The sequence below is a fragment of the Poecilia latipinna genome, unplaced genomic scaffold, assembly GCF_001443285.1.
Source record: "Poecilia latipinna isolate Pla-1442-1.1 unplaced genomic scaffold, P_latipinna-1.0 Scaffold815, whole genome shotgun sequence".
NCBI lineage: Eukaryota > Metazoa > Chordata > Actinopteri > Cyprinodontiformes > Poeciliidae > Poecilia > Poecilia latipinna.
Window position 1 is genome coordinate 134,653 of NW_015113431.1, and position 17,237 is coordinate 151,889.

At 37.5% G+C, this 17,237-nt stretch overlaps 2 protein-coding genes across 3 annotated transcripts in view; both read left to right on the plus strand.

Moving 5' to 3' along the window:
* The first annotated feature begins 336 nt into the window (after positions 1–336).
* Positions 337–9,630, plus strand: sfxn5b (sideroflexin 5b). Of its 2 annotated transcripts, XM_015047232.1 has the most exons (14): positions 337–641; positions 3,440–3,508; positions 3,847–3,924; positions 4,266–4,292; positions 4,386–4,440; positions 4,536–4,561; positions 4,685–4,738; positions 5,687–5,743; positions 5,837–5,902; positions 6,118–6,208; positions 6,435–6,550; positions 6,704–6,789; positions 8,017–8,134; positions 8,347–9,630. In XM_015047232.1, the coding sequence occupies exons 1-14, from the start codon at positions 585–587 to the stop codon at positions 8,422–8,424; spliced, it is 978 nt and encodes a 325-aa protein (XP_014902718.1). In that variant the 5' UTR covers positions 337–584; the 3' UTR covers positions 8,425–9,630. The 2 variants fall into 2 exon arrangements, with proteins under 2 accessions (XP_014902718.1, XP_014902719.1); XM_015047233.1 differs by lacking the exons at positions 4,386–4,440; positions 4,536–4,561; positions 4,685–4,738.
* Positions 9,631–10,768: 1,138 nt separating this feature from the next.
* smyd5 (SMYD family member 5) overlaps positions 10,769–17,237 on the plus strand; it is an 11,260-nt gene continuing 4,791 nt past the window's right edge. The window contains exons 1-11 of the mRNA XM_015047235.1: positions 10,769–10,895; positions 11,504–11,612; positions 11,810–11,949; positions 13,038–13,159; positions 13,260–13,329; positions 13,741–13,845; positions 14,074–14,136; positions 16,042–16,112; positions 16,199–16,305; positions 16,491–16,547; positions 16,646–16,740. Coding sequence (XP_014902721.1) covers positions 10,803–10,895; positions 11,504–11,612; positions 11,810–11,949; positions 13,038–13,159; positions 13,260–13,329; positions 13,741–13,845; positions 14,074–14,136; positions 16,042–16,112; positions 16,199–16,305; positions 16,491–16,547; positions 16,646–16,740 — 1,032 coding nt within the window. The 5' untranslated portion in view covers positions 10,769–10,802. The remainder of the gene's footprint in view (positions 10,896–11,503; positions 11,613–11,809; positions 11,950–13,037; positions 13,160–13,259; positions 13,330–13,740; positions 13,846–14,073; positions 14,137–16,041; positions 16,113–16,198; positions 16,306–16,490; positions 16,548–16,645; positions 16,741–17,237) is intronic.

Genomic DNA, 17,237 nt, shown 5'->3' on the forward strand with positions numbered 1-17,237 from the left:
CACAAAGGCACAACACACTTTTCAGATTTTATTTGTATTAAACCTTTAAAGTCATGTTTTGTTTTGTTTTCCCCCCCATTTTACTACTACAATTAGGTCGGATGTTGTAACATGACACCATTCAAGTGGTATTATATTTTTATCTCTCCAACATAATTTAGTATGATTAGTCAATCAACTCTGCGGTTGGGCTGACATTAAACTGAATGAAAATGAAAATCGTGGTGATTCATATCACTGAATGGAGTCCAGGTCTAATTATCGCTTCTCCGTGAGACCACGCCTCCTCACACAGTAATCATAGGACCAACCTGACACCTATACGGGCGCATCAGTCGTTATCTCTCCCAAGATCAATCCGAACAGTTATGCAATGACTTTCAGCTTATCGATTATTTGGGATGTGTAGTCATGCGCATCAACTTTGCCAGTGTTAAGGCAAAGGAAAAAACTACAACTCCCGGCTGGCGTAGGGGCGCATCGCTTCGCCCGAGTTGCTCACACACACTGACTGTAGTTCGCTCGACTGTGAAAAATCCCTTCTAATGATTCAGTTCGTGAATAAATAAAAAGAGTTTGGTGTCATGGCGGAATCTGCAGCGTGTCCCGCTTTCCAGCTCGGGAGACCCCGCTACGATCAGGTAGGAGCTCCGTGTCCTCCGGTAACCACCCGGTTTCTTGACATTTTGTTTTTTTAAGGCTTTCGGATGAGAAAAAAAACAAAAAAAACAACAACATCCTGTTCCTCCGCCCTCATCGCTTCGCTTTAGATGTTGACTCTTCGCTGCAAAAGTTGCCGCCGACGTGCATTAGTGATTGTATTCATGCAAAAAACTCTGAAACTTCTGAATGCGATCAGATTTGTTGCGCTAAAGGGGAATTATTGCTCTATTGTCTTATTCTATCAGGCATCACAATGCAGAGGGTGTGCTTGTGTTTCATTTGAAAACGCACAAATCGGTGACTTTCTCCTAATTTCTGCAAGATTTTCAAAATAAGTCCAGACCAGTTCAAACTTAAGTTTCTGTGTTAACCGAAAGTCATCTGCATGCACCTGCTGACCTGAAGCTTCATGATAATTTACTGTTATGAAATGATTTTATGTTGGTCATCACTAATAATGCGACCTTCACGCCAACTCAGGTTGCTTATTAATCTTAGAAGCGTCAGAGCAATTCGTAAAACAGCAACTTTAAGCAAATCATTTAACACATGGGAATGCATAATGCAAAATTGAGTAAATTGATATCTAAGGCCATGTTTACATTATATAACTAGCACGTTTATCCACAAAACTTCTGCAATGCCATTTTGGTAAAGATCTTACCTATGTGAAAGTTTAAAGTGGCATTTACAATTGTACTTATTTAAGGCTTAATTGAACAAAACTCAGTGGCCACAATTGATTAATGGGAAAACATTGTCTGTTTCATAACTACAGGCTTATACCTTTACAGGTGGAGATATTAAAGAGGCATTCCTCTTGGCTCATTCTTGAGATCAGTTCTTTTTTCTGTTTATAACATATCAATTTGCAATTGTATATCAGTAATTTTGATATGTATCGATAAATTCTTACCTTATCATAATTGCTAAGGCTGTGTGGATGCAGCATTGGGTTGCGTATTAGATTTAAGGCTCCATCCGATTGCCAGAGTTTTACACTCAATGCTACTCTTATAAAAGATGACATAAATGCAGACACATATTTGTGCTTGATTTATTCATTGCACCAGCTGTTTTTTTTTTCATATTTCTGCAACATTTTGATCAAATAATGTAGCCCAAAACACTGAAGTTTTATTTTGAACGAGTTGCAAACTGATCACTAAGGTTTGCAAAATTGCTGTAATGGGATGCAAAAATTAACACTCGACACAAAAGAAACATAAAGTAACACAAAATAGCTCTAGAATCTCTCTGGTTTCTCACTAATTATCCTGTTTTAATCAGGATGTTTAGGTCATATTTATAAGAGCTGGTCTGTGTTCACTTATCTACACTTAGTTCATTGATCATAAATTTATCTATGGATCACAACGATGTTATTTCTTTCACGGTTCACTGCTTTTGTGCTTCTTCCTGCTCGTGTGTGCATTTCTTTGTTCAAAACCGGTTGAAGAACATCAAGACCAGACCGCTTTAATCATCCACCTTCAGTTTATAACACCTTGATAAAGTTGCTGTAACGCTTCTTGGGTCTCACATCAAAGCGCAGGAAATCAGACCAGCTCTTGAATCAGCATAAATCTTGCTTTTTAAAAAAAAAAAAATTTCGGTCTGTGCTTCGAGCCGGATTCCATCTTTGCTAGCCTAGTTGTGTTCTCTCATGGGAGCTGAAGCTCATGCATAATTAAAGCCGGCTCCTCACATGGCTCCGCGCTCTCTCCACCTCTCTTACAAAACAGCACTGCAGCACATATGGCCTGTCAGAACAGGAGATGTGCAGTGACAGAAAGGCAGTGATAGAAAACCCAGAGCAGGGAATGATGGTCTATAGTGAAGACTGAAATAATGTTCCAGTCATTTCAATTAGGATATGCTGCTAAGGAGTTAGTTATAAAAAGACACTCTGTTTCCACTGTGTTTTCTGCTCTTCATAACTAATAAATATCTCAGAGGGAATCTGACTGAATCTTGTTGCCTTGTTTTTGTCCACTGAGGTTGCCAAAGAGGCTCTTGGCACAAACTGTTAGTGGGTCTTTTCAAAGAGCTGGCACACAAACTCAGCAATTGGCATGCTGACGCAGACGGAGAAAAACAGAATGCTTGACCAGAACAGTTTAGAGCCTTCCACTAAAGTGTGCTGTTATATTTTCTTCCTGCTTTCCCCAAAGATTAATACTAATAGTTATTAGGATGAGTTTCAGTATTTAGCCAGTGGGCACCGAGAGTATCTAATTTATGAAGTGTGTGTATATCATTTCAATGAAGAACACAATGTGATTTTAACAAGACAGCCCAGCTTTCAGATTTATTACATTTACTTTTTGATACTGAATAATGGGGAGTTGTTTTTACTTCATCCTTAGTGCAATAATTGTCAACAACAGACAATTTATACTGCAATGTGTTTACTTGGATGGGGGTGTTTTGTGACAATAGTGTCTTCTCCATTACAGAATGTTTTTCAAGTGTTTTGAAAATATTGTTAATCTTCCAGATATTTCGCATGATGATTTTAATTAAATTGCTCGGGCGTTCAGCTTTTCATCAAAACAACTTTAGTCTCACAACCGTACGAGGTTTCCTGTAGGACATTGCAGAAACATTTGCACAAAAAGCTGTGGAATAATTTAACATTTGTGTCATTGTTTGGACTTTTAGACTTTTAGCTTAGACAAATATTTCCAAACATAAAATCTCCTAAAGATATTCATTTATGTTTTCTTTTAAAAGAGACTAAAATTGACCTATGTATGGTATGATGTGTTCCCAGAGTTCGTTCTTTGGACGTCTGAGACACTTTGTTGACATCATTGATCCCAGCACCCTGTTTGTCTCAGAGGTAACGCTTCCTGTTAAAGTGCTTGTTTTGCAACTATTTATATGCTTGGCATATCTTTTGTGTGCAGAGTTCTATGTTATTCCCTTTTATTGAAACAATCTGTTATCTGAATAAAATGACAGATTTGGTCTCCAGTAACATTGGACATTTGGGTTCCCTTTTCGTAATTGAATAGTAGCAGATAATGGTCTTTTTGTGTCCCCATTCTGATGCAAAAATAATGGGGATGCAGGTTGATTCTCTATTCATGCTGACAAACAATTATACCAGTGTACCTAATCAAGTAACAGGTTTGTGTGTTTATGACTTATTTTATTTAATTTTTTTTTTTTTTTCAGAAAAAGTTAAAAGAATGCATCAAACTCCTTGACGACTACAAACACGACACACTTCCTCCTGGAGTGTCTGCAGATCAGGTGAGCGTTTGCCACAGTTGATGCAAACCGTGTTTCAAAATATGTTCAGAAGGCTTGGAATAATGTAAGTAATGCAATGAATCATTTCCCTTTTCTGAAAGATTCAGAGCTGATGAATTAAATAAAACACACAATGCAAAATTCCTAATTGGTTCCTTTATTTAAAAACTAAAAATGAAGACTGTGAGAGTTTTTTTTTTTTTTTTAAAGCATCTTCTTGAATAATTAATTTATATAGTCGATTGCATCATAAAATATGATGCAACTTATGGTGAAAAATGTGAAAATGGAAGACAAAGATGACATTCCTCCTTTAATGACATTCTGGTTTTGCTGTGTAGTTGTGGGAAGCCCAGAAGATTAAACAGGTAAGACTGTGTTTCTTCATCTTAACCCCACTTTCATCCATTCATCCCTGAGCTGGTGGCAGCATGAGGAAGCTCTCATGCTTTGTGTCACAGGCCATCATTCACCCTGACACAGGAGAGAAGATCTTCATGCCATTTCGAATGTCAGGTATGTCCTCAGATGAAGATCTTTGTCCAGATTTCCTCAAACCGAATCATTTTTTCCCATCGCTCTTATGCTGAAATCATGTTTCCACTATGCAGGTTATGTGCCATTCGGAACACCAATTGTAAGTCAAACAAACAACCCATACATTTTGAATGTAAGCGTGTTTGAGGACAAAAAAAAAAAAAAATGAAACTTTGGACTTATTTTGTTCAAAAATAAGCTCTTATTTCCTGGTTTCATTTAGGTCATTGGCCTTCTCCTCCCAAATCAGACTGTGATGTCTACCATTATCTGGCAGGTACTGGAAATAACCAACCACTGTGGTGCTTCAAAGTATCCAAAACCTTTACAGTCATTTATATTTGTGTATAAATATGATTTTTCACAATTTGGAGAGATGGTGAGAGAAGGTGCCCTGATCAAAACCAAACGTCTTGTCCTGCATTCAAATCTTTGAGCCGGAAAACTAGCAGTGATCATCTCTATTGAAACTGAGATTGGAATAAACAAAAGTTTTAGTCTCCAGATCTCCATAGGTGGCAGAGACATACATTTAATTGCAGCTGTAACTGCATCTAATGTGTTTTTACAAAACACTAACGAAAGAGGGCTGAATGTAATTTGATGTTTTCAGATTTTTATTTGTAAAAGAGTGAAAACCATGAATATTTTTTTTTTCTGGTCTGCAATAATGCACTGCCTTGTTTTGATCCGTCATATAAAATCTCAGTAAAATACAATAAAGTTTGTATGAAGAGATGCAACGGGGAGGAGATAGAAAGTTCAAAAAGTAGAATTACCTTTGCAAGGATCTGTACGGTGAAATAAACTCCAATTATAACACAAATACAATTTGATTCAATTTGTATTCAGGTAACATGTTGATTAAAATAAAACATGGTGCCAGCATCACTGTAAAAACAATTACATTTTTAATCTTTAAATTCAAACAGAACTCATCTGCTCAAGGCAAGTATCACAATGCTTGTTGCATATATAGATTTATATAATCTTCTTGTTAAAATCTGAGTCACAATATTACATCGGTTGCATCATATTTATGCATATTTATAGGAAATACTTAAAGGCAGAAAAGCCATACTTTTTAGCACCAACATATCACAGCATCTATTATCCATTTTGATAATCTGGTCAGCTTTGCCACGCTGAGTGACTTAACTATTTTCTAGCTCCTTCCCCATAGATTATGGATCATTTGTGTTTTGTATTTTGTGTTTTCTTTCAGTGGTTGAACCAGAGTCACAATGCCTGCGTGAACTATGCCAACCGGAATGCCACAAAGGTAAAAACAACTTCAGATTCCTGTTTTTTGTAGAAATTGAATAAATAAAAACTGATGGCTTTCTTTTTTTTTTTTTTTTTTTTTTCTCTGCAGCCCACTCCTACATCTAAGTTTCTTGAAGGCTATGTCGGAGCTGTGACCAGTGCTGTCTCTATTGCAGTAATTTAGCTTTCTTCTTCACCGAAGCTGATGTCATTACTTGTAATATTCTGTAATTCTTAGAAATCTAGGTATATTACTAATTGCAGTTTTTAAGTTAAAATGAATTAGATTCAGCACGCTGAAAAACAAAACAAAACATAAGATTTAGTTTAATACAACTACATCTGTTGCAGCTTTTTACTTTTTCTAATTTGGATTTTTTTTCTTTAAAGCTGGGACTGAATGTGCTGATTCAGAAGGCCAACAAGCTGAGCCCTGGCACCAGAATGATCATCCAGAGATTTGTCCCCTTCCCAGCTGTAGGTGGGTTTTCAAAAGACCCTCCATCATAATGAGACTTTTATTATGTGTCCCTCTGCTGGTTAGAGCTGCAAACTCATAGAAGATACATTCTCTTTATTATCCAAATTACTATGACGGTCATAGTGTACCTAGTTTAAAATCCTACTGTTTTTGTTTTTTAAGGAAAATATTCTCGTATTCTTGTAGGTGTTTTATATTTTGTAATGCCTCAGTTGTTCCTTTTTAGCAAGTGCAAACATCTGTAACGTAGCCCTGATGAGACACAGCGAGCTGTCTGAAGGTATCGACGTTCTGGACAACAACGGCAGCGTGGTGGGATCCTCCAAAATCGCTGCTCGACATGTAAGCTTCTTTTTTTTTTTTCATGTTGTTTGACTGTGAATTTAATGCTTAATATCATGGTGGCTAACTGGTGACTTCTCATTTCCTGCTTCGCTCGACTCTCTCAGCATCAGATTTAATCACCTGTCCACGATCTTTGTTCTTTATTCCCAGGCAATAATGGAGACCGCCTTCACACGTGTGGTCCTTCCTATGCCAATTTTCGTGCTGCCGCCCATCATCATGTCCTACCTCGAAAGGTTTGTGCAGAAACACACAGGTGAAAAATAAGAAAAAAAAACAAAAAAACAATCATTGCATTTGAGAAATCAAATAAAACAACTAATATGTTGTATTCTTGTCAAGGAGGATAATCTTTGCTCACCAAGTCTCTATAACGACCACTATAATCTATTTACATGCCAACAACTTTTGCTGGGAGGTTTTCAAGAAAAATACTTTTTTAAATTTACTTTAAAGCCGCTGTTCACATTTTTACTCCTTTTGCCGATAAATGTGGAGGACGCTGTATAAACCTGTAGCAGAAGCTTCTTTAAAAAAAAAAAAAAAAAGTCCACCCATTTGAAAGTTAAGAACAGAAAAATAAATAATTCACCTGCATCAAAGGCTCACTTTTTAAATGCAGGATGATTTATGTTTATTTCATGTCCGTTTAACATTAATGCAAGATTTCCCTTGTGTTGAATAGTTTATTGCTCTATTTTTATTCATTAGATTTTAATAATTGAGTCACCGAATACATGAAAGCCGACAGAAAAAAAATGACTTCAGGAGAAGATAATCAGAGTTTTGAAATAGCCTGACTAAAGTCTGGTGCTAAATTTGCAAGAAAAATTGTGGGGTGACATCTGAAGACGACTCCAGGCACGAATGTCCTTATTTGTCCTTGGATATTTGCAATAATTTATTATTGTCTGACTTTTCACATCACACCTGACATTTTAACAGGGTCTGCAGCTACACAGTTTTAGAGCCGCTGAATCAAATGGACCTTCAAATTCATCAGCTTTAGTTTAACACCATTTAAAAACTCTGTGAATTGTTTTAATTCTACTCTTATATTTATGTTATGTTACAGATATCTTCCTTTGTTAGACTCTCTTATCAGAAGGTTTGAATCTAGTACATATAATTGTGCATGTACCGAATGGGAGCCAACATATGTTGTGCCCTGAGGTTGCTACAGTGGGGGCGGTGGGGGGGAATTTAACAGAAGAAGACAGAAACGCAAAAAGGGGGAAAAATAAACTTAGGAGTTTTATTTAAAATTTAAATAACAGAAGAAGTGTGCCATCTGGTTAATTAAGCTCCATCCTTCTGAATTTCCCACCCTCTAATTGTGTGAAACAGCTTCCCCCGGATCTGCAAACAATCCCAAAATAACTCCAGGCGTTGCAGTAGTCAGCCTGGATCAATCCACGCCGCAGGCTCACGTTCCCTTTTTATCCTTGTCCTGACTCACACAGGCTGCGATTCCTGCAGAGAAACTGCAGACTTCTGCTGCCCATCCACAGCGTTGTGTGCCTGGTTACGTTCGGCCTCTCGCTGCCCGTGGCCATCAGCCTCTTCCCTCAGATGTCTCAGGTACAGCGCGTTCAGCTGCTCTCAAGGCCAGATGGCTCATGGAGCAGCTGGGAAGATATTCACATTAAACATACTCCACTTAGCTCCCACAGCCCCTGCAGGCTTTTGTTCTCCACTCAGCTCTCTAAAAATGACTTTCAAGGTGAAACCCAGAGCTTAATCAATTCAGTATCATTTTTTTTCTTGTCTTTTTTTTTTTTTTTTTTTGGCAGATTGAGGTATCTCGCCTTGAGCCGGAGATTGCCATGGCAACGGATTGCAAAGTGTTGACCTACAACAAAGGTTTATGATGAAGATGGGACACGAGCTCCAAACTGAGGCTGCTTTATGAATGACTGTAACCCTGCTGCAGGGTTTTCGGGGTATCTGACACGTAATTATTATTATTAGAGTTGTATTTACCCAACATTCCTAGACCTGTTCTCATGCTGCATTCACTGAGCCACGGTGAATCCTCTGAACATCCCAGAGATTGTTGCCTTCACTACAGCTGTCCAAGAACTCTCAATTTTTACTATAACACCTCTTTTATTTTTTTTTATCAATAATGTGTTTCTGATTATTTACAGAGTATTGTTTTCTGGAGTTTCTGGAGCACAATCAACCTAAATAGTGATCCTTTAAATTCTGATAATAAGATCGTTTAAACACATCTTTCCTGGACTGTTTTTGAGTCAGATATGTATTCTGTTTTTCTCACGTTTCTTCATATCTTTTTGTCCCGAAGTGTTGAGCTCTGGCAGCTGGTGTTATGTTTGTGTTTCTGTCGGATTTTCACAGCAAACAGCTGCCTGTGAAGCAACAGAAGGAAAGTCTGCGAGTTGGGATGGAAGCAGCAGGATGAAAGAGGTTATTGAGTTTTTGTAGAGAAGAGGGCAGCTGCACAGTGTGAGGATTCTTCCCTGTGCATTAATATTACTGAAGGCACCTCTAAAAATACCCTTAATAGACAGCACACTGCACATTCATAGGCATCCTGGTAGAAATGTGTAAATGCCTCAGATTACATCTCTTTTATTGCAGCAGCATATGTTAACACTAAGAAATGTTCCAACCTTTTAATTTGCTACAGTTATTCTTTCAATAATTTATTTTCTCCTCCTACTTCTTCCCTGCTGTCAGTACTTTGAACAACCTGTTTTGGCAAATAGGACAGGAAGACCTCATCAGTGACCCATTTCATGTTCAGTCGTAGAGTCCAACAGGTATTTATTTAAAACAGGATCACAGCATTGTAGATCCTCCTCCATCATTGCTACCTGTAGACATGATTTATAGATTTGACCTCCACTGTTTTTTTTGTACTAGTCCTACATGTAGGGTTTGTTGCCAAAAACGCAGCTTTATGCTGATTTAATTTCATCCCTTGACCCTCATACATTGTCATTTTTTCTATGGCGTGAGGGTAGAGAAATTAAAACATATTTCTTTTTAGAGGCATACTTGGAAGAAAGGGACAGAAAAATGTACAAAGAAATTTAGTTTGTTATTTGTAACCGTACAGAAATATGTCAGTTATTTCCAATTAGTTCAAAATACACAAAGATAATAAAATAATTCTTAACTTAAAGTGTTTTATTGTCACAAGCATACAAAATCAAATTTAGTGTTTGGCTTGTTTGTCCAAAGCACACATTTGGAGTTAATTGATCTTTACTAATTGTAGATATGTTGAAATAAAATATTTTGTTGATCTAAGCTATTTGTGCTAATAAAAGTGAATGGTACCGTGACTACCTTTATTCAGTCACAAGGCTGTGATATAAAACAGTAGTTTCTGAAGGGTACCATCTAAAACCATTGAAATGTGTCAGACTTTGTGTTGTACATCTATATGTTGGAGCAGTCTGTAAAAATCTAAACTGGTCACATATTACAAGACCAGTTTGGATTTGTTTTAGCCGTCACATTGTTCCTTGTTTACTGGGGCTTAATGAACCTCTGCTGCAGATATTTACTGATTTATAAACTGATTCATATTAACAGAGCACCTTTTTTAACCCACGTAATGTGAATTAGCATTCACAATTTCTGACATTGTATGAAGTTTTTGTCTTCATATTTTTACACTAATGACTGTTATTCAACTTTAACTGCAATTACATTAGACTTCTTTTCTGTACATTATTTTAAATGTATGTATAACATATATGAGATAAAATGTATTGTTTATAAATTCATTCTTATTAAATGTTTGCTTGTCAAAAATGTTTATCTGTGTTTGTATTATTTGACGTTATATATCTGTGAGTCAGTTGGTAAGGAGTGTGCTCTTGGGCAGCAGCTGTTATGTTTTTGTTTTACTTTTTTGTTCAACTTACTCAAAAATTGTATTAAAGTTATCCCGTTTCTTAATGTCTTTAATGTCATTGTATCTGAATGTCGAAGGAGTTCACATACATTCTTCTTTTATCCTTTGAGTTTAGCGGCTATTTTATATCTGAATGACTCATATGACATGTTTGACAGCTTATAGAAGTTTTATAATTTCAGTTTAGATTTATAAGTAAAAAAGAAATAAAGGAAGGAAGAAAGAATCCAATAAAGAAAGAAGAAAAGGAAGAAAAAGAAAGAAAATGTGCTACTCATCATCCCACCAGCAGGAGGCGCTGTCTCCTTTTCTACATGGTTATCTTAAAGGGTTGAAAGGGCAAATCTGTTGTCAAACATGGCTGCTCCCGTGGATGACATGTTTTCCCTGTGTGTGGACCCGTTTAAAGTCACCAGCACCGTGGAAGTCCAGTTTATAGACAACATAAAGGTGAGACTTTCCTGCTTTGTCACATTTAAACAGCCTGAAGTTGTTCTGTGGCTTAGTGGCGCCTCAGAGGAGCTGTGCTGCTAGCCGCATGTCGGCTGCAGCTCACTGCTGCATGACATGACATACACTGAACCTCAGTGTACAGAAAATACAGTAAGAAGGCAGCGATATCACACTTTAGCTTAAAATGTTATCTATATTGTTGGATATTGTTGCATATAAGGCAAATGCATTGGTTTTTATTTGTTTTTCCTCCTACGATTCACTAAGACCTTTAGTGTAGCAGTACAGAGGTTAACAGCTGGAGCATTATATCTTCTTTGTTTCTAGTTAAATCACCAACATCGTGTCTTATAATTAAACTGAAATAGGTATGATGTCATGAAGTTCAAACTGTTGAGTTATTTAATTAATTTGGAAATAATTACAGCTTATTAAACATTGCAGGCATAACTTGTGGCATTTTGATCTCATTTGATTTATGTTTTTATTACCATTTTTTATCTATCCTAACTAAATCATTGCAGTAAGGACTGCAGTGTATTTTGCTTTATTCAATTTTGGTACATTCCTTTTTTTCCTCAAGCTTCTTGTTTGAATGTTTGCAGGGTAAGGGTCTCTTTGCGAAAAGAAGCATCAAGAAGGGAGAAACCATTTTGATTGAGCGGCCTCTGGTTTCTTCGCAGTTCCTGTGGAATTCCTTGTATAAATATAAAGGTATAAAGTGCTGTTCATTGTAGTGAAGTTCTCAAACGTAAAACCTTAAAAAAAAAAAAAAAAAAAAAAACAAAAATCAAAATGCATACTCTTCAGAATTAAAGTAGGTCTGAATTTTTTGTGGAAGTTTTGTATAAAATTAAACTTAAATATTTTAAAAGCTCATAGTTTCCCTTCTGTTTTTTGCCTTTTCCCAGCCTGTGAGTACTGCTTACGTGCTCTGGAGACTGCAGAAGAAAATGCCCGGAGACTCTGCTGCAATCCCGCCCTCAGCCTTCCCCATCCTGAGCTCTGCCGCGTCCGGCCTGAGCTCCATCAAGCCTGCCCTCAGTGCCAGGTAGGTCCACTCACAAGCTTCAGTGCTTTGCTATTTTTGCAATATTGCATTTTTGGTTTTTTATCGGTACAAAAAGAAGCTACATGCTAGTTTCTGACACTTTAGGTTTTAATCAATCTCATCTAAATGCTTCTACTTTACAAATAGTTAGTTCATTAAGAATGCTCCACTACAAAGAAAATTAGCTGATAAGGCACAGTCTCCATAAATCACTACAAAATAAAAGCAGGAGGGGAAAAAATGGTAACATGTAAGTATAAAATATGGTAGCAAATTGGTGAGGTTAAGCATCTTCATCAGTTGAATGGAAGGAAGTGTTTATTTGAAAAGTATGTACTACAATTTCATAATTTTATAAATTTAATGATTCATTTATGCAAATTTACAGATTTACAGTTAGAGTTGACTGTATAGCAGTTTTAAATTCATGAGTATTACATGGGAGTCAAAGTGAAAAAAAAATAAAAAAAACAAAACAAAACATAAAGGTAACTCAGACAGATCTACAATTTATTTTATTAATTTCTCAGGATCTAAAGCTTGGAGTTAAATATTTTATCATCAACATCTTGATAATTTAACTCTGGAGTGTAATGAGTTGATCAAGCTAAAAAGTTAGGATGCTATTTGGACATAAAGATAACATCTTTTTAATATTCAGTAAAAACAATTTTTCTGTTGCAATCAAATTACTTGCCCCCTGCTGGTCAGTTGCTAGATTGCACATTTCTCATTTCTACATTTTTCTTAACCAAAAAAACCCCTCCACATATCTTTTTATACAAGTGGAGGAATAGCTGATGTTCCAGAAATGTTTCAGTATTTTCTGACATTAGATAAATTTCACCCTTTGCAAATATTTCATTGAGCTAAAAATAAAGTTTGGTTACCTAAGAATTTTTTAGATGGACTTAAAACTCACTTCCCTTTGCATGCTTGAATATCTTGTACTTGTATTTTCAGCCTGGGAGACGACGAGACCAATACACTTTACAATCGCTTTCTTGATTACATTGTTGCCAGGTGGTGCAAAACTGTTTTCATCACTTTTTGTTTTTTTTGTTTTTTTTTATACTGCTGCTCTGCAGGTGATGTACTGCAGCAGTGAGTGTCGGCAGGCAGCTGCAGATCAGTACCATCGGGTTCTGTGTCTGGGTCCCTCTGAGGAAGATCCAGATCATCCCATCAACAAGCTTAAAGATGCATGGAGGTGACGCAGACTTTAACTCGCCATTTTATCACCTCTTGTGTCCTGATTGCATTCAGACATGTTTGTTGGCTAGTAATTAAAAGGCATTGTTTGCTTTTAGGAGTGTGCATTATCCCCCAGAGACGTCCAGCATCATGCTGATGGCCAAAATGGTCGCTGTGGTCAAACAGGTGAGTCTCTAATGACTCACATGTGTTGATCTGAAACCAAAATCTTGCAGAAATCTGTTAAAATTAACTTGACAAGTATCAGATGCGGCAATACAAAATGTACCTTCTGTGGATGTAATTAGATTTTCACCCTGCATTGTTTCATAATTCAAACCTTGTTGTTAAATCAGCCACGAAATGAGTTCTAAGATTGATACAGATGGCCTTAATGAGAAAGTTGCTTCATAAAATGTTTGAAATCAGCCAGGCAGGTTACAAAATTAAAGCTTAATCAACATATTAACTTAAGCAAAATTAATTTTCACTTTGAACTTTTTTTTTTCTTTTTTTTTTTTTTTCTTTTATTAGACATGAATTAAGCTGCTGTTTACCATTGTAACTAATAGACCCCATGATGTGAATGTATTCCAGGCCAAAAATAAAGCACACTGGCAGAAGCTGTTTTCTCACTTCTGCAGCCGGGCGGCGAACGAGGAGGAGGAGATCGCCCATAAGCTGCTGGGAGAGCAGTTCAGGGTGAGTTGGCTTCCTTTTGGAAACCTCAGGTCACAATGTGTGTGTGTGTGCGTGTGTGTGTGAATTATTTTAACTCTGACAGTTCAAAAAGAACATCACAGTTCTTCACATCTCAGCGGGCAAAGCAGCAGAGCGCTTTGACTTGAACCTCCAGCTGTGGCTGCGTTTGCTTTATGAAAAGGTGTTTGTTCAATGGGATGTAATTTTTCTGTCCCGTTGTGTTTGCAGGGGCAGCTGGGCTCGTTGCACAGCCTTTTTAAGGAAGCACTTTATGATGAGCATCTCAGTCGGGTCAGTATTCCTCACATCCTTTTCTTTTCAGTCTGGCAATCATTCATTTCTTATAAGCACATAAAAAATTTTGCAAAACATTACAAAAAAGCAAGAATTTGTTTGGGTTTTTCAGAGCTTGTCAGAAGTTTACGTACACTAATAATCAGCATGAAATAAGGACGCTGAACAGTTTTTTTCTTTTCAAGGTGGATTTTTTTTTCAAACCCATTCATCATCAAATATGTACATTAAACCTCCAATAATATTCAGTTAAGTATCCCTTGGCAATTTTTCATATCCTTTAACAAATGTTTTCTATAAAATTGTCACCATAAAGCTCAAATGAAATGCTCAGCTGCCATGTGGTTGAGCTGAATTCTATCTGAAGAAACGTTTTGTGATCAGATGAGACAAAGATTGAGCAGTTTGAGATTTCAACCCTCACAACACTGTACCAGATGTCAAGGTGGTGGCAGCATCATACTGTGGGGTTGCTTTGCTGCCACTGCACAAACTATGTGGAATGATAAAGTAGGGTGATAACCTTAAATCAACACCTGGATAAGAGGTTTTCAAAACCACCTGAATCTGTTTTCAGAATTACCTCATCAGTTTTTCAGTCCTGCTAATGATCTCATTATTTGACTGAGGTGTGTTGAAGCAGAGACACATGTAAACGTTGCAGGTTGCCGGCCCTTGAGGACTGGATTAGAAGGCCTCTCATGGTTGGTTTTAACTTGAAGGGAAGTGGGAGTTCCTGCAAACAATGATCTTATTCACGCATTAAAACTGGTTCTGGGAAGGATTAAGCAGGCTGACATATGATTTATGAACAGGATTACCAAAGCCAGGACCTTAATCCTATTGAAAATTAATGGCCTACACTTTAAAGCTGAGGCAGGAAACCAGTCACTATAATAAACTCAGTGGATTACTAGCAGCTGGTGAAATGGGAGAGTGTCTTTTCCCACAGCTGGCAAACACCAGAGATGTGTTTTCTTCCCTCTTGAAACAAACACCTGTGAAACTACCAACGACGTCGCCATCACTTGGTTGATCCAGGACAGGAAGTATTCAAACCCCCGCAGACCTGGACCTGTGTAAGAATGTGGAGATGGTGGTGGACTTTGTCAGAGTTTCACGCAAACCCTCTTTCCTAACTTTTTACTTACTGCGGATCCCTTCAGATTACTAAGTTCCACCTTTTCTCTGGACCTGAGAAGTTTCAGAACAGAAAACAATCACAGGTTTCTTCTTCTACTAGCTGTCACTTCAAACACTTAACATTGAGAGCTCAGCAACTCGTTGACAAACAGTACAGTTTTTATCTTTCATACATTTATTTATATAAATATTTGTATGCCGAAAACAAATGAAAGCCCAGGTCTTTGCTGGTTTGCACAAATTTATCTAACTGTGGCTGTGAATGCATTGTTTTAGAACTGTGAAGCAAAAGTCCACAACTTGGTTGTGAAGTTATTTGTATGAAACTTTTCATCATTAAAGAAAGAATGATCCAAATAAATAGTTTTCAGACTTTACAAGTAGAATATGGGAAGTTTTTATTAGAGCTACATGTATAGTTCAACATGTTTTAAGCTCACTGCTTTTAGCCCATGCATGCAGCATTTTAAGGAGGATGGTGTTTAAGTACGTGTGTTTCTAAAGGGCTTAATAAGTTGCTATTTTTTCCTGATTTGTTAACAATTGTAGATTTTATTCTGATAAAAAAAAATTAACATTGGATTACTTTTCCAGTTTTTTCTGCTCATTTTAGTCTCGGTGTTGGAATCAGTATGTCTTTTTAAATGTTGTTTCTCTTACATAAAAAATATTGCAAAATAACTCACCATGCAACTCTTATTCAACCAAGCGTTTATTTGTAATCTGATTGAAAGCAGTAGATGTGTATCTGTGTTGCAGTGGTTTGTTCCTGAGGGTTTCCGCTCTCTGTTTGCGTTGGTGGGAACAAACGGCCAGGGCATCGGCACCAGGTGAGCCCTTCCTCTGCTCCTGCCTTTAACTATCCACATGCTCGCTTCCGGATCTCTGTTTGAATGTCATTTTGTGTCTAACACAGCTCTCTGAGTCAGTGGGTTCATGCCTGTGATGCACTGGAGCTTCCCGACCAGCAGAGGGAGCAACTCGACTCTTTTATTGACCAGTTATACAAGGACATCGACAAAGGTCACTGTTTTATCTCAGTACTGCAGTAATTTCTGAAGTAAATAGATTTATTCTCTGCTGAGGAGATTTGCAGCTGTCATATTGTCTGAATGAGAGCTTGTTCTAGTCTGTATTGCAGGAACAGCAGTGCATTCATCCAACAGAAAGTCGAAGCCAATGAATATAACTTGTGTGTTTCTGTGCAGCGATGGGAGAGTTTCTGAACTGCGAGGGATCTGGACTTTACCTGCTGCAAAGCTCCTGTAAGTGTCGGCGGTGTTCTTTGTTTTATCTCCAACAAGAAGGTTCCAGTTCTAAGAGTAGATTAAAACAGAAAGATTTCCACGTTTGAATCTCGCAGGTAACCACAGCTGCATCCCAAACGCGGAAGCGTCCTTCCCCGACAACAATTTCCTGCTTCACCTCAATGCCCTGAGTGACATCAGCGCAGGAGAGGTCAGCTGACACTGCTGGATTCACAGTGATGTATTTTAGTGCGCCAAAGACGGGACAGAACATCCCTTTATAGTCTAGCTTGGTGTTCTCCCCTGTCAGACGGCATTAGAAGGCTGAGATGTCCAGAATCGGAGTGGGTTTGTCAAGCTGTCAGAAAGATTGAGAAGGCTTGCATCTGCATGGCACAGTAATGTCACAGAAGCTGTGCTAGTTTCACAGCAAATCTCTCCTGTGGATGTGGGGGAAAATACGAAGAAACAGGGGGATTTAACTTACTGCTGCATTGTGCACAGACAGGCGAGGAACATATTATTTTCTTTTTCTTCTTGGTGAAAAATAGTCCAACTTTTCAGGGGTTCCCACGCAATCTGGGAACATTTAGGACGGTGTAGATTTGAAAGAACATCTGACTATGTCAAAATACATGGCTTTAATTATAGGATGTTGTTCATAATTTAGTCTGCTCTGTCCATTTTCTCTGTTTATTCCTTCATCTT